Source organism: Tenrec ecaudatus, chromosome 13, assembly GCF_050624435.1.
Source record: "Tenrec ecaudatus isolate mTenEca1 chromosome 13, mTenEca1.hap1, whole genome shotgun sequence".
Taxonomy (NCBI): Eukaryota; Metazoa; Chordata; class Mammalia; order Afrosoricida; family Tenrecidae; genus Tenrec; species Tenrec ecaudatus.
In genome coordinates, this window is record NC_134542.1 from 65,809,442 (window position 1) to 65,823,531 (window position 14,090).

The 14,090-nt window shown below is 51.1% G+C and overlaps 1 protein-coding gene across 3 annotated transcripts in view; it reads right to left on the reverse strand.

The window, feature by feature from the left end:
• Positions 1-14,090, reverse strand: part of RAPGEF4 (Rap guanine nucleotide exchange factor 4) — a 378,022-nt gene that overhangs the window by 17,143 nt on the left and 346,789 nt on the right. For all 3 annotated transcript variants that reach the window (XM_075529292.1, XM_075529293.1, XM_075529294.1), the window contains 5 exons: positions 11,232-11,357; positions 10,580-10,758; positions 6,961-7,051; positions 1,459-1,509; positions 342-429 (listed from right to left, as the gene is read on the reverse strand). In XM_075529292.1, the coding sequence (XP_075385407.1) occupies positions 342-429; positions 1,459-1,509; positions 6,961-7,051; positions 10,580-10,758; positions 11,232-11,357 (535 nt within the window). The remainder of the gene's footprint in view (positions 1-341; positions 430-1,458; positions 1,510-6,960; positions 7,052-10,579; positions 10,759-11,231; positions 11,358-14,090) is intronic.

Consider the following 14,090-nt stretch of genomic DNA (forward strand, 5'->3'; position numbering starts at 1 on the left):
CATGAGATTATGCGGGTGCATTTGCATAACACTGCAATGGAACCGGCTGATAATCACTCCTTTTATGCTAGGTGTTTAACATTCCCAATCACTTCACCTGAGGTGAGAAAACGCACTAGCCTAACCCTCAGTCTCACTAAAAGGCTTCAGAAAAGCCTGGGCCCTCTCTCCTCCCCCAACCTCCCCTGTGCTGAGAGGTGGAAGGGTGGGATCACCCTTGCCAAAGAGCTCCACCGGATCAGGGGACTGCTCATTCCTACTCCCCACCTCCCACTTCCCTCACCCCCATCCCAACCCCCAGCCCTCAACCTCTGGGCATGTATTGCCTTGGAATTAATTACCTTTTATGAGCAAAGGCATGAAGGGGATGAGAGGTGGCTCCAGCTTAGCCACTGTCAACCTGTAGGCTCTGTGGTTTCTTGAAGGATCCTTAAGAGAAGCAGAGAGACACCTGCTAAGGACGAAAGATACACGCACTCTCCCCCCACCACACGACTGCCTCTGAATATACTCAGCCTGGTTATGTGGGGTTTTGGAATTACCTGTAGCTATAAAAAAAGGTCTCTCTCTCCTCCCCCCCCCACCCTCCCTCTCTCTCTCTCTCTCTCTGCCATCAACTTAATGCCAACTCATAGTGACCCTAGGGCAGGGTTGACTTTCCCCTGTGGGGTTCTGAGACTGGAACTCTTTATGGGAGTAGAAAACCGCATCTTTCACCTAAGGGAGTGGCTGAATCTTTCACCTAAGGCAGTGGCTGGTGGATTTCGAACTGCCGACCTTGCAGTTAGCAACCCAACACAAAACTACTATGCTGCTTGGAGAAACACAATGACTTGTGTTTTAACACAACTTCAGGGTTGGCATGACAAAAAAGACGGCCTTTTGTTTCTTTTCTCATTTGAACAAGCGATTTGTCTACAAGAAAGAAGGGGAGAGCTTCCCCTGAAAGCAGTAAGGAGTATGCACCCAAATGTAAGCCAGGAGAGTCCCCTTCTGCAAGCCCTCGCAGACCCACGCCGCCCGCCGGGAGCTTGGGTCACGCTCGCCTCTGCCTTGCACAGTCAGTCCTGACCTGCCCCTCTCTGAAACCTTCCCCTCAATCCGGCCAGATGCTACGCCTTTCTGTGGGTGACCACCACCCGGCCGGGGGTGGGAGGGTGGAGGAAACAGTGCTGGCGAGCCAGGCCCACAGCGAACCTGCCTGCGCTGATGGAAGAATCCTAGGAGAGTTTTCTTAGTTACACAAATTGACCTTCTGTGGGGCATCAGTCCTTTTAAGTTACTTCCTGAGGGTGCCATTCATTAGTCAGACATGCTTGTTTTAGCAGCGCTGAAAAGGGGCCATAAACTTCTTAAAGTCAGACAAGGACAGATAAAATTTCTGAAATGAGAACTCCAATCAGCTCATCAGAAATTGGATTAATACCGACAGCGGGCAGAAGACAGGCTGCCACTTACCATTAAACTTTCAAACTCGGCGTAGAACTTCTTGAACTTGCTCGGCAGTTTCTGTTAATGAAATGAAAATGCCACACGTCAGGGTCGGCATCACGGGCTACGGTTTCTGGGAGGGAGGAATGCCTTTCCTGGGTCTCTTAATCTACCATCTCGACGGCGGCGGCGGCGGCGCACAGGGCTATACTCTCTTAGCAGGAGAGAAGAATCTTCTGGGAAATAGAGCAAACAAACAAGCACCAAACCCACTGCCATCGAGTCGATGCTGACACTCACTGCAGCCTCATAGGGCGGGGAGCACTGCCCTGGTGGCTTCCTCTGGCGAACGGCGGTGGTTTTGAATTTTAGCAGCCCAACATGAAACCACCATGCCATGCCACCAGGGCTCCTTGGGGTACAGAGATCTCTTTAAAAAGTCTTAGTCTACTCCGAAAGTTCCCAGATTTATTGGGCTCACCACCCTCTGTTCAGGGGGAAACAAAAGTTACTTGATGTGCTCCTTCTAATGAAAAGCATGTGACCCATAGTCCATAATCCAGGATGATGGCGGGCATTTGCCTTGGGAGCCCCCTTGGTGGATCCTCACAGCATCTCTAGAGGACAGGGCAGAAGTTCCTTAGGGCTTGCTCACTGCAACTTGATAGGCATAGAAAGCCTTTGCCAGACAGCAACTTTATAGTAGCAGAAAGCCTTGCCTTTCTCCTGCGGAGCACTTGGTTTCAAACGGTTGACCTTGAAGCTAGCAGCCCAGCACACCATGACACCACCAGCACTCTGACAAAGGAACACCGAGCTTGGTTTTGGTGTTTTGGAGGTTCCAGCACCCCCCAAGGGGCAGTATCACCCATGTTGGGAAACACTGATTGTAGCAGAACCGAAAGTTCTTTGGCCTCAAGCTCTTGTAATATTTCTGAACTGTATGATTCACAGGTTGCACTGCAGTCCCCAGACTAACATGTGTCTGGGTTTTTTTTTTTTTTACTAATTTCCCACAATTCGGAAGGTAGATAAAAGAGTATCAGCAGCAAAAGAGCTTTCGGTGCAATCTACGCCCACCTCTCTCCTCCCTTCCCAGGTGAGCTGTTGAGGACAGAGATTTCTGCCAGCGTGGTTCCTGATGAGCACCTGGTACATGGGGGGCACTCAACCGACACTCACCTGAATGACCTAAACCTTTGTTTACAGATGGGACGGAGGAAATGACCTGTCCACAGTCACACAGCTGAAAACCATCTGAAAAACCCTCTAAACTCACTGCCATCCAGTCTCCTCTGACTCAAAGGGCAGGTTAGAACTGCTCCGAGGGTGGGGGGGGGGGTAACTATTTATTATTATTAAAAGAGCATTTTACTGGGGGCTCTTACAGCTCTTATAACAATCCATACATCCATTGGATCAGGCATATTTGTACACATGTTGTCTTCATGCTTTTCTAAACATTTACTTTCTATTTGAGCCCTTTGTCTCAGCTCCTTTTTCCCCTTCCTCCCCCTCCCTCCTTTGTGACCCCTTGATAAATTATAAATTATTATTATATCTTACACTGACCGCTGCCCCCCTTCTCCCATGGTTTCTGTTCTTTGTCCCCCTGGGAGGGGTGGTGGTGGTGGTGAGGTGTCAATCATTGCAATTGGTTCCTGTGGGGTAACTCTTTACAAAGTAGAAAGCCTCGTCTTTCTCCCGAGGAGCGGCTGGTAGTTTTGAACTGCTGACTTGCATGCAGTTAGTGGCCCAATGTGTAAGCCTCTACGATGTCACCAGGGCTCCAACCTGCCTCCTTGTTGACTAAGGCTTTTTTTTAGCCCCCAAAGGCTTTTCAACACTAGCTCTTCTCCCAAAAGATTTCTCTGCTCTGCGATGAACAGTGACACATTAATTTTTCATGTGGGTTTTGTGGCCCAGGACTTGAGGCCACTTCCTGCAGTTACCCATCCACACCAGTAGGTCGGGAGTCAACACTGCTTTGTTCGGGACCCGAGGTTTTGGGGAAAACGGAACATTTTCTCAAAGGCAAGGCAGCGTGGTGACCCCTTCCATTCTCGGGCTATGAACCCACTGATGGCGTTGTGGGCCTCTGGGATCCCTCGCCCGGCTCTGCTCCACGTCCACAGGGGAGGCGCCCCCAGCCAGTTGCCACCGAGTCGATTCTGAGTCACGGAACCCCAGGGGTGAAGCACAGACCACTGCAGAGGGTTTCAAGGCTGTGACCTTGGGAAGGAGATCACCAGGCCTTTCTTCGAGGCTGCCTCTGAGTAGACTCGAACCACCAACCTTTTAGCGGGTGGCCCAGCACTTTGTCGTTTGGCTTGTGCAGCCCATGGAAAACTTCTACCCTCCTCTTCCATCACCCCGCCTGAATAGCTCCAGCAAACATTCCCACTGGAATGTTTATCCAAAAAGCATACTTTGTTTCCAGGAACCCTCGCACGCCTTGCCTAAGGGGCCCGTCTTCAGGCTGGGCTCCAGGGAAGAGATCTCCTGCCTGGGCTGCTCCGGGCTCTGGAGGCAGGGGGAACGCACAGGCAGAGGCAGCGCCCTCACTCCACGGTGGACAGCAGTTTGGGAGAACACTGTCTAGTTTCAAAACAAGCCGTGAAGGTCATGGCTCATTTAAATCTTGGCCGCTTTCGTTTTTTTTCTTTTTCATCCAACTGACTTCCAAGACTCAGGGTGGGTTTGCGGGGGCGTGTCTGGTGCCGGGTCGATGTGGCAAAGCCTTCCTTTCCCCCACGCGGCCACGTGGCAGTGTCTGCGTCTGCAGGCAGTTTGGGTGGTCACGATTAGGAGGTGAACTGGGGGGGAGGGAGGGGCTTGGAACAAGGGATACTGCTGCTGAGATCAGAAGGTTCTTGGCTGAAGGCGGGGAATCCCAGGGGGGGCACGCCGTTTGCCGGGGGGTCGGCAGGGACTCCACAGCACTTACCCACAGCAACAAGTGGTGGGTGGTGGCTACGACGCCTATAATAGCCAGGGCAGCCCTCCCCAGTGAAGAGAAGAATCAGCTCGCTTCTAATGTCCCATCGTGCGCAGGCTGGGGACCCTTCCCGATGCCCACGTGGATTTGCGCTTCTCTCCCGGTCGGGCTCCGTGCACAGTTTTGCTCTCTGGTGGCTTCATGCCTGTGTCCCAGGTGCAGCCGCCGTGGGTCTCCCTGGCGTGTGCGGAGCCTCTCAGCACATGCACCCAATCACAGGTATTTATGGATAAAGCTCTTCCTACGATGATCTAATTACATCTCACCTTTTAAAGACCAGGGCTCAGAACTGAGGAGAGGGTAATCTCTTTTTGCAAAAAATACAAGGATGGGGAATAGAGGCTCAGGAGCGCAGAGCAGCTCATGAGCTGGGGTGCTCCTGCTCTGGGAGAAGCTGAATGGCAGACGGCACCCCTCCCTACTGCTGTGGTGGTGCCGAGGAGGAGCCAAGGGCCAACCCCAGGTGACACAGGAGAACGGCATCTTGGGGCTTCCTAGGCAGGAAGCTGATGCTCACTAGATCTTTCTCCCGCAGAGCTGCACCGTGGGGCGGGACTGCCAGCCTTTGGGTTAGCAGCGGTGTGCTTAACCTTGGCACTTCCAGCGCACCTGCTTCTCTCTCTGGGCCAGGAAAGGGATTCGGTGTTTCCAACATGCCTGGCTGCTGGTACCTACTCCTGACCTTCCTGGACCCCTATCAGGTTTTACACCTTCTCTGGATTTCCCCAAACATCAGCGGGGAGGGGGGAGCAGAAGCTGGAGGGGGGTTAGAGGGAACCAGCTATCATGGAGGGATCCGGCAGTTATCCAGAGACACCCCTTCCCCGAAGAGCCTGGGGGCAGGGGCCAGGGGAGGCCAGGGCCCCATGAAGAGATGATACTGCCACTGCAGCTCCATCCCTTTACTGGAGGGAGGTGTCACAGCCACATGGCTTGCAGGCCTCACCAATTCCCTCATTCCTATATTCAGGGGCTGAGCTGCTGTGTGCTGCCCTGGCCTGGAATTTTGAGAGAAACCCAAGACAGAAGGACTTGTGAGGACCTGCCCTGTGAACTGTGGGAACATTTAGCAAAGAAAAGAGTTTCAAGAGGAAAAGGGGGATGGGGGTTAGAAAATAGTTTCAAGGATGATATTAATAGATGTCAACAGCTGTGTCTGAGCACCACGGAGAAACAAATCCTTCTCTAGAAACAAATCCTTCTCTATGCTCTGCCCTTTTTATTTAGTTGGCTTTATTTTTTCAGTCCCCCTTACACTCACTTTTATTTTTTTCATTTTTAGTAAGATAAATTATTTCGGTGTGGAGATTCCAGCAGCCATCAGTGTCTCTTTAGCTACACAGCTCATCGAAGGGACCAGGCACGTTTCAACTACCAAGAGAATGACGGATGGGCGCTATTCTTTACGAGTCACCAAGGTCGACAAGCCACTAAGTCACATTGACCGCAGAAGCTTTACCACACACACACACCTGTAAAACTTCTGGCCCCCAACCCAGTGGTGGCGACTGTTGTTCCTTCTCCCAGGGAAGTCTGCCGGACAGCTGAGATGCTTCGTCCTCAGCGAGGGACCCACAGCTGGCTTCCTGGGGAATTCCCCCAGGAGCAACATGACAACCTGGATAAATACGGATCTTCTGTCCCCTCCTAATGATGCTGCTCCAGATGTTGTGGGAGGGCAAGTCAACTCCGGCTCAGAACGATCCCACAGGAGAGAACAGGCCAGTCCCCTCAGGGTTTCCTAGGCTGTTAATCTTGAGGCGCTTTGGTGGCAATGTGGTTAAGCACTGGGCTGTTCACTGTGGGTCAGCAGTTCAAGACCACCAACCAGTCTGCTCCTGTAAAGCGTGACATTCTTGGAGACCCACGTGCATTCTCGGAACAGCAGGGGCTGTTCTCCCCTGCCCTGTAGGTTCACTGTGAGTCAGAATCAACTCGATGGCAGTGAATTTTTTGTTCATCTTGGAAGCAGCTCAATAAGTTTTTTTCTCCCTCAAGGCTGCAGCCACTGGTAGGTTCCAGCTCCCGAACTTAGAGTTCACAGCTGAGGGCTTCCCAATTGCCCCACGAGTCCCTTCTCCTCGTGGTCGATCAGGCATGTTGAAAAGCAGGCAGCAGACGCTTCATGAAACAATCGGACCCACGCGCCAAGGCTTTGAAGCTGGCCAAGCAGTGCTGCCCCTGCACCTCACACACCAGAGCTGGACTCTTGCTGTTGGCCATTTGTCTAGATGGAGCCGCGAAAATACCTTCCTTTCCAACCACTCCCACCCCCTGCCCCAGTCCTGAGACACACACACACACACACACACACACACACACACACACACACGGGCAAGAGCTTTATAAATTCAAAATCAGGAGGCACCTGGGAAGGGAAACAGGTCACCTCCCTCAAAAAGCCCCCCCTCCCCGCCATGCCCATTGTCACAGCACATTGTGAGTGATATGCGGGTAACCAAGCCCCACTGGTGAGCCTGAGTTTTTATTCTCAAGGCCACAGTCACAGCTGGATTTCTGCTCAAGCTTACCTCCCACGTGAGTGCCAAGCGGCTCACGGCCACGTTGCTCAGCCCCATGACGATGGCGAAAAAGGCGTTCAGGTTGTTGTACTCTTTACAGCTGCAACACAAGAGCTCAGGTTGGAGTGAAAACGCCACTTTTGAGGGAGACTTTAAAAACACGGTAATAAAATGGGGGTTCTCTTTTTCGTGTGGACATGAACATGCATCCCTCCCTGAGAAGCAGGGCTTGGTGGAGTGAATGCACTCTGGAAGGTCCCTCCCACGGCCACGGCCTGCCACGATGTCTCGTGGTCATGTTACGAGGTGATGGCTTCAGCCACTGAGGGGCAGGTTTTCAGGCAGAATTCGAAGGCAGCTACTCCGGGATGGTTCCTAGAAATCCCACAGCTCGCTGCGAGTCTGACGGAACCCGAGAGGCACCGAGTTTGGAGCAGGAAAGTTCGGACAGGCCTGACGTGGAGAGTTCCAGACTTATAGCCGGAAGCGGACACCTCCCTTAGCAGCTCAGAGGGATGGCTATTGTTTCCACCAAGGCTGCCCTCTGTCGAGGACTAGGCTTCTCATCGGTTGCAAAGCCCGTGTCAAGTAGGGTTGGTGCTGCCCACTGTTAGTAACTGTGCTGCCACCCCTCTCGTCAACGTGGGCTGAATGACCAGTACACCCCCAGCCCCCACCCCGCACTGGGCAGCCCAGCCTCACCTTTCTGCCTGCACCCAGACTGGCTGGTGAGGAGGATGGCGGGGGGGGGGGGACAGGGTACTCGATGACACAGGACACTTGTCCCTACTGGTGCCACTGCCTTGGTTACCCCCGGGGTGCCGCAGACCCTACCGGCCTCAGGCACGCATGGCGGCCCTTCTGCGCCCTTCCCTCGCCGCCCTGAGTGAGGATGTCACTTGACAAAGCGTGATCCCCTGTGGGGTGGCCGTTTATTTCAAAGGAGTTTTAAAGCGGGCGGTTTAGTTAAACATTTCGCCCCAAATACAACCTCTTGAGCCTGCGCCTACTCTCCCCCGAGCTGACACCGCCCCCCCATGGGTGGGGAACCGGACCGGAAATTCTGACTAGATAGGCCTGGCGTAGCCCAGGCACTCGCTTTCAATTCACAAACGAGAGAACGAGACCCCGTCTCTTCATGCCAGGCCCCTGGGAACAGAAAGCAGAATGTGGTTCGCAGTAAGTGCAAACACTCCCTCTAAACCAATGTTTGCCCAAGTTGACGAAATCCTAATTAAATCCTGTCGGGGTTAACCATTTTGTCACAGGCTCGTGTAACGTGTTGACTTCGATGTCCCTGCTTGCCCTACAAAGGCAGCCATCAGTGACCCTGGGAATGGGCAGAGATTTCCCAGGAATGATGGCGCCTGTAGAGGGGCACCTCGCTTGGTAAAGCAGAGAGGCAGCAAAAAAAGAAAAAGGGAAGATGCCCTTCATTGAGATGGAATGACACAACGGATTGGCTGCTACAATGGACTCCAACCTAACCACCACTGTGAGGCTGGCACAGGCTCGGGCCGTGTTTGGTTCTGTGGTACGTGGGCTTGCGAGGAGTCGGAACCCACGGGACAGCTTCTCAACACAACACAGCGTGGCTGAGCCCACTGGTGAGACAGCAATAAAGCCTTCACTGTGCATGGGAAGTTCTTCAGGGGACAGCCAGGGCTGTAGGCCGCTATCGGTGTGGTGTGCCTGAGTTTTCCCTTGACCATGATCTTGAAGGAATGAATGCCTGTGGTGGACTTGCCTTTCCAGTCGACCACCCTCAGCTACATCACGGGCTGTCAGGGCCTCAGTCTCCTCCTCTGCAAATAGGGCTGCTAACGCATTCCACCCCCGCCCGCCCCTCATTCACAGCATCCCAGCGAAGGGAGAGAATGGGCTACCACTCTCTGAGCACATCGGGGAAACAGATGTCACCACCCAGTTCAGACCCCACGTTTGCAGATCTCAGGTTCATCACATCTACTGTCTTCTCCAGCTGGGCTGAGCCAACGGCTCCAGGAAAGGACCGCGCTCAGCACTGGGCTCAAAGAGGGTTTGGTTGTGCAAACCAGCTCACACCAGAGGCCAGTGTGCGCACTCAGTCCTACTATCAGATGGAAGAGAGTCCAGGGCCCAAAACAAACCCACACAGAAAGACCTGGAATTTCCCAAGCTTCTTCCATCCAGTTCCTGTGAAAAATCACAGGATTTGGCCCCAAAGGCTTTTCTAACCTCCCACACTAGGGTGCAGGCAGCCTTGACAGGTGAGGCAAAAGAAAGACTCCTTATAATGAAAGAGCACAGTGTCACCCTCTCCCTAGTCATCGCAGGCCAAGCATGCAAAGGCATCGGTCCCCTGCAACAAGTCTGGCCAGGTTTGGAGCAGAAGAGACCACACACTGAAGCAGCAAGCCACAGGGAACATTCTACCCAGCCAGCCAGCTTTTCCAAATGGGCAGGTAGCAGTCTCCGAAGTGGAAGATCTGAGCATGCTGTTGACCTCTTAGAGGTTGCTATTTTTTTTTTTTTGCACAGTAATTCAAGGTGCTTGCCAAGCAGGAGATCTATCAGGTGTCAAGTAGCAGTTTAGTTCTCTGTTCGGGCCTGGACGTCAGACGCCATATGGGAGCGAATGTTGTTGTGGCTCAAGGAAATGATTGTGGGGTCACTTGCACTCCCAGCCTTCTTGTGGAGCAGAGCTCCCCGCTCTTAGATGGGAAAGAAGTCTCCCAGCCACGGGCCGCATTTAGAATTTTATTTTTAGCGCTGTGGTGATACCAAAAACATGGAAATAAACAGGAGGTTGTCAGGCACGTCTAAGTAGCAGAGGGAGATTGAATTCATGTCAGAGGGTTCCCGGTAGGGGATCTAACTGGCCCCTGAAGTAAATACATTGTTTCCCATGAAGTGTTGCTGAAAGGGAATATTTAGAAGAGGCCTGATTTTTCTGGGCTTCCTGGAGATGATGTCCAGGCACCAGGCTAGCCTGTCTTTATGCCTTTTACCGATTTTATTCTGGTTGAATTGGAGGTGCTGTTGTGGACGCATGCTCTACTGCCCTCTACTGGCGAGAATGTATCACATTCTAACTAGAACTTTCTGCAACAAAACTTTGCAGAAGGACGCCTTCAACAGTGGGGAGGAGAAAAAAACAAACAAAAACAAAGCAAAGCTCCAAAACCACATAGCTAGAGCCAGAAGAGGTCACAGTTTTGACTCCGGTATCGAGCACTATGAGAGGTTAATGTATATATTGATGTCAAATATTACAAAACTCAAGAAACCAAACTCACTGCCCTTGAGTTGATGCCGACTCATACTGACCCTGTCAGGGCAGGGTAGAACTTCCCCTGTGAGTTTCTGAGGCTGCCCCTCTTTACAAGAGTAGAAATTGCCATCTTTCTCCGAGGAGTGGCTGGTGGTTTCGAACTACTGACCTTGCAGTTAGCAGCTCAAGAGGTAATCAAAAGCTAGAAAAAGAATTCATCTGCTACAAAAGTTTGATAAATCTGGAGCCCCTGTGGTTGGTCTTCGTGCAACATTGTCTCCTTGAACTTATATTTGTTTTGTTTTAAAAGATGTTTAAACACAGATAAAGCCAACTTTTTTTTTTTCCCCTTCTTCCCAAGATAAAGCTACTTACTGGGCTGCTATCTTGATGAATTTTTTCAAGAGCTGAACACGTTTGCTGAGCTGGGAACAAAGGCAGACCTCAGTGACAACCCAAAACTGAATTTCATTAAATCTCCGCAGGAACAGATCCAAGTTTGCTGTGGTTTTTTTAAAATTCTGCCTTCCAAATGTGTGGTAGATTAGCTCCAGCTAGAAGAGACAGAAAAACACTTTTGCTTATTTTTATTTTTTAAATCAGAATGGCAGAACGCCAGATACCCTTCCTCCGCCTGTCAAGATAGTGTTTTAATGGTCAGAACATGCGAATACAGGCCCTGGCCACATGCCTTCACTGGAATTGAGGCACGTTACGTGCATCAGTGAGGTACCACTGGCATACTGCATTCAGGACCACAGAACAAAGAAAAGACAAAACACAAACACACACAACCAAGCCCATTGCTGTTGATTCTGACTCCTAGCCAGTATGCCGTAAATCTTAAGGACTTCTTTTTTAAATACTCAAAGACTGTATAGCAGGCTTTATTAATAAACTCGATGTTCACCAAGAATCGCCATGTGGTTTCCATATTGCACCTCGTCTTTACAAAGTGGCGCAAGGCCAGCAGGCTCCCCAGAGGATCTGGGTTCTACGTACAGATGCACTCCGCTCGGCACCTCACCTCGTGCACGCAGTGGAAGAGTTCCCAGTCGTAGATTGTCATCTGGTATGCTAAGTCTTTGGAACTCATCAGTTCGAAAGTTCCCATTGTTCCAACAGTTGGGCCTTCTTGTTCTGGCAAGGGAGTCTGTGAATAATAACAGAAAAACACTTCAGCATCTTCATAAAAACAGGTAGTTAATGATGACCGTTTTAGGGAGTCTCAGAGGGAAAGGATTCTGAAGCCGCTTTTGGAAATATCTTGCAACCTTGATTTTACCCGGAGAAGAAAGATGTTCTGCTCTTAAGGCTCTTTTGCTTCCCCGTTCTCTTTGGAGTCCTGGTCGTCACTACTGTCAATTGTATTGACTGCAAAGGGGACGGTGGCAAGTGAGACTTGGTAAAAGTGGCCTGGTTACACTCTCTTCTGCTGGAGCCTGTGAAGTTCCTGGGAATGCTTCCATTTCCCCAGCAGAGATGGAAAAAGTTCTTATAGCCCCTTAAAATTCTACTTTCTATTGTTAGGGGTCCCGAAGCAGTCGCTGACACAGCTGTCTGGGAAATTTACACACAGAGGTAAGGACCTTCTGGCCAGTTGCTGCATCCCCATCCCTCATGACGCACCGCCTCGGGCTCCCAGGAGAAGGCAGCTCTGTGCACCCAGAGCCCCTGCGATGTCCACTGCCTCCATCTCTGGAGGCTGAGTTAAAGGTGGTATTCACCGATCATGGTGCCTAGACATTAGAAGACCCAGCTGCGCTACTTCCTGGAAGACACCAGCGCCCCAGTCAACACTTTCCATCTGACTTAGATTTCTATTTTGTGAGCTATGTCTCTAAATGCTTTTTTTTTACTTAGTAATTGCAATTACTTGCATACCAAGGAAACTTATGTGTATTGCATTGATGTCTGTCCTTATATAATACATGTAGCACTTGTGTGTGTGTCTGAAACACAGTTATAAAAGTCACATGAAAATACTATTTCCCCAATTATAATAGCCATATTTAAGCTAGCCAGTGTTCATGTCAGGCATGCTAACTTACGTTCTATCATCATCTCCCTGCTCATCACCATCACCATCATCACCATTACAGCCTGTAAATGCTCACTGAGTTCCGGGCACTAAAGGAAGGGCCTGTCAGGATGGAAGGGTCCCTGCATTTGAAAGTGTACAGCCTCAGAGCGGACTTGTGTAGGTCTCTGAAAACAGCCTACACTTGACAGAGAATGCCTGTGGGCGCTCCTCCCTTCCCTTTGTGGTGAGATGATTTTTTTTTTAATTGGAGGCTGGATGGGGGGCGATTGGGCGAGTGGTGTTGTGACCCTCCCACTTTCCAGATGAGGAAACAAAGGTGTGCAAAGGCCGCGCCGATTGTCAGTGATGGTCAGGTGGCTAGAGAAAGCTGCCACCCCAGCCTCCCTCCCTCCCTCCTGGTGTGGACGCAGCCTCTGTGCATAGTCCCGCAGCGAAGCTGGCCACCAGCTCTCTCATTGTGGACACACTGGCAGCCTCCTGCCCCACCCCTCTCTAGATGATGGACTCCCTGAGGGGTGCGTTCAAACCACCCAGAGCCAGAAACACGCATGCCGGAGTGATGCGGGAGGTGCTAAAATAAAAGTCTGAGGAGCGAGTCAGCTGGTGAAAACAGGACCGGACGACAACACCCAGGATTTCCTTGTAATCTGTTCTGTCTAACGTGTACATGTAAACAGATGTCAAGTGAGGACAGCTCCTTGAACCCCTGGGTGACATGGCTGGCATTTGACTAATTCTGGACCACACGGCTCAGCACTGCAGCTCTTTCTGCTCCCAGCTCTTGGAGGAGGTCTCATCTCCCTGGCCTGACTGGCACTGGCCTCAGGACAGCTGTGGGGGCACAGGTCTGGGCTCACCCAGAAGCTGGTCCAGCACAAAGCAGAGACACGCTGTTAGTATGTGCTCATAGACCAACATTCTGCACTGCAGAGCTTCCCTCTGTGTCACTCTTCCTAGAAGGAATCTCTCCCAAGGTGGGAAAGGATCTTCGTGTCTAAAGCGATGTGAGACAGAAAAGGAGGAACCTAACTCCCCGCACAGAGCAATGGCGGAGCATGTGTAGGGAAGAGGGCACTATCAAGAAGGAAATTCCTAATTCCATCCCCCACTACATTGCCCTTGATCAAACCCTACCAGGCATCCTACGTGCCCTACTCGCTATCGACTTTAGATCACTTGTTGTTCCCCTGCCCCTGGGTTTGTTAACACCCACTTCCTTTCCCCCAGCTCCCCCTTTTCCACCCCCCACCCCCCAATCATAAGTCCTGTTGTTTTCTCTTCTGGATTGTTTATCCTGCCTATCTTATCTAGACAGATATGCAGAGACAATAATAAGCACAAAAAACAAGACAAAAGAAAACAAAAAACCAAAACAACAACAAAATCAACAACCAAAAAAAAGCCTATAAATAGCTCCAGGTCTGTTTGTTGACCTTTAGGAGCGTTTTCCAGTTAAGACTGATTGGGGTGTCACACCATGTTCCCAAAGTCTAATTTTGGCATTCCCCGGAGACTTCATTGCTTTGGTCCTCTTGCTGTTCTGTAGCACACCCTTAGTGTTTCACCCCAATATGATGGGGTCAGGTCAGGCACAATTCCTGCACTGTCTCTGGTGTTGTCTTCCGTAGGGCTATGGCGTCGATGGGATCAGCTATCAGGCATCAAAGATGCAAAACAAAAAATCATATCGATGTGAATGACAGGTAGGGCGGAGTGGAGACCCAGAGGCCATCTGCAGATAATTGGACATCCCCTTACAGAAGGGTCACAAGGAAGAGACAAGCCAGTGAGGCTCCGATAGCACCGATGAAACACACAACATTCCTCTAGTTCTTTAATGCT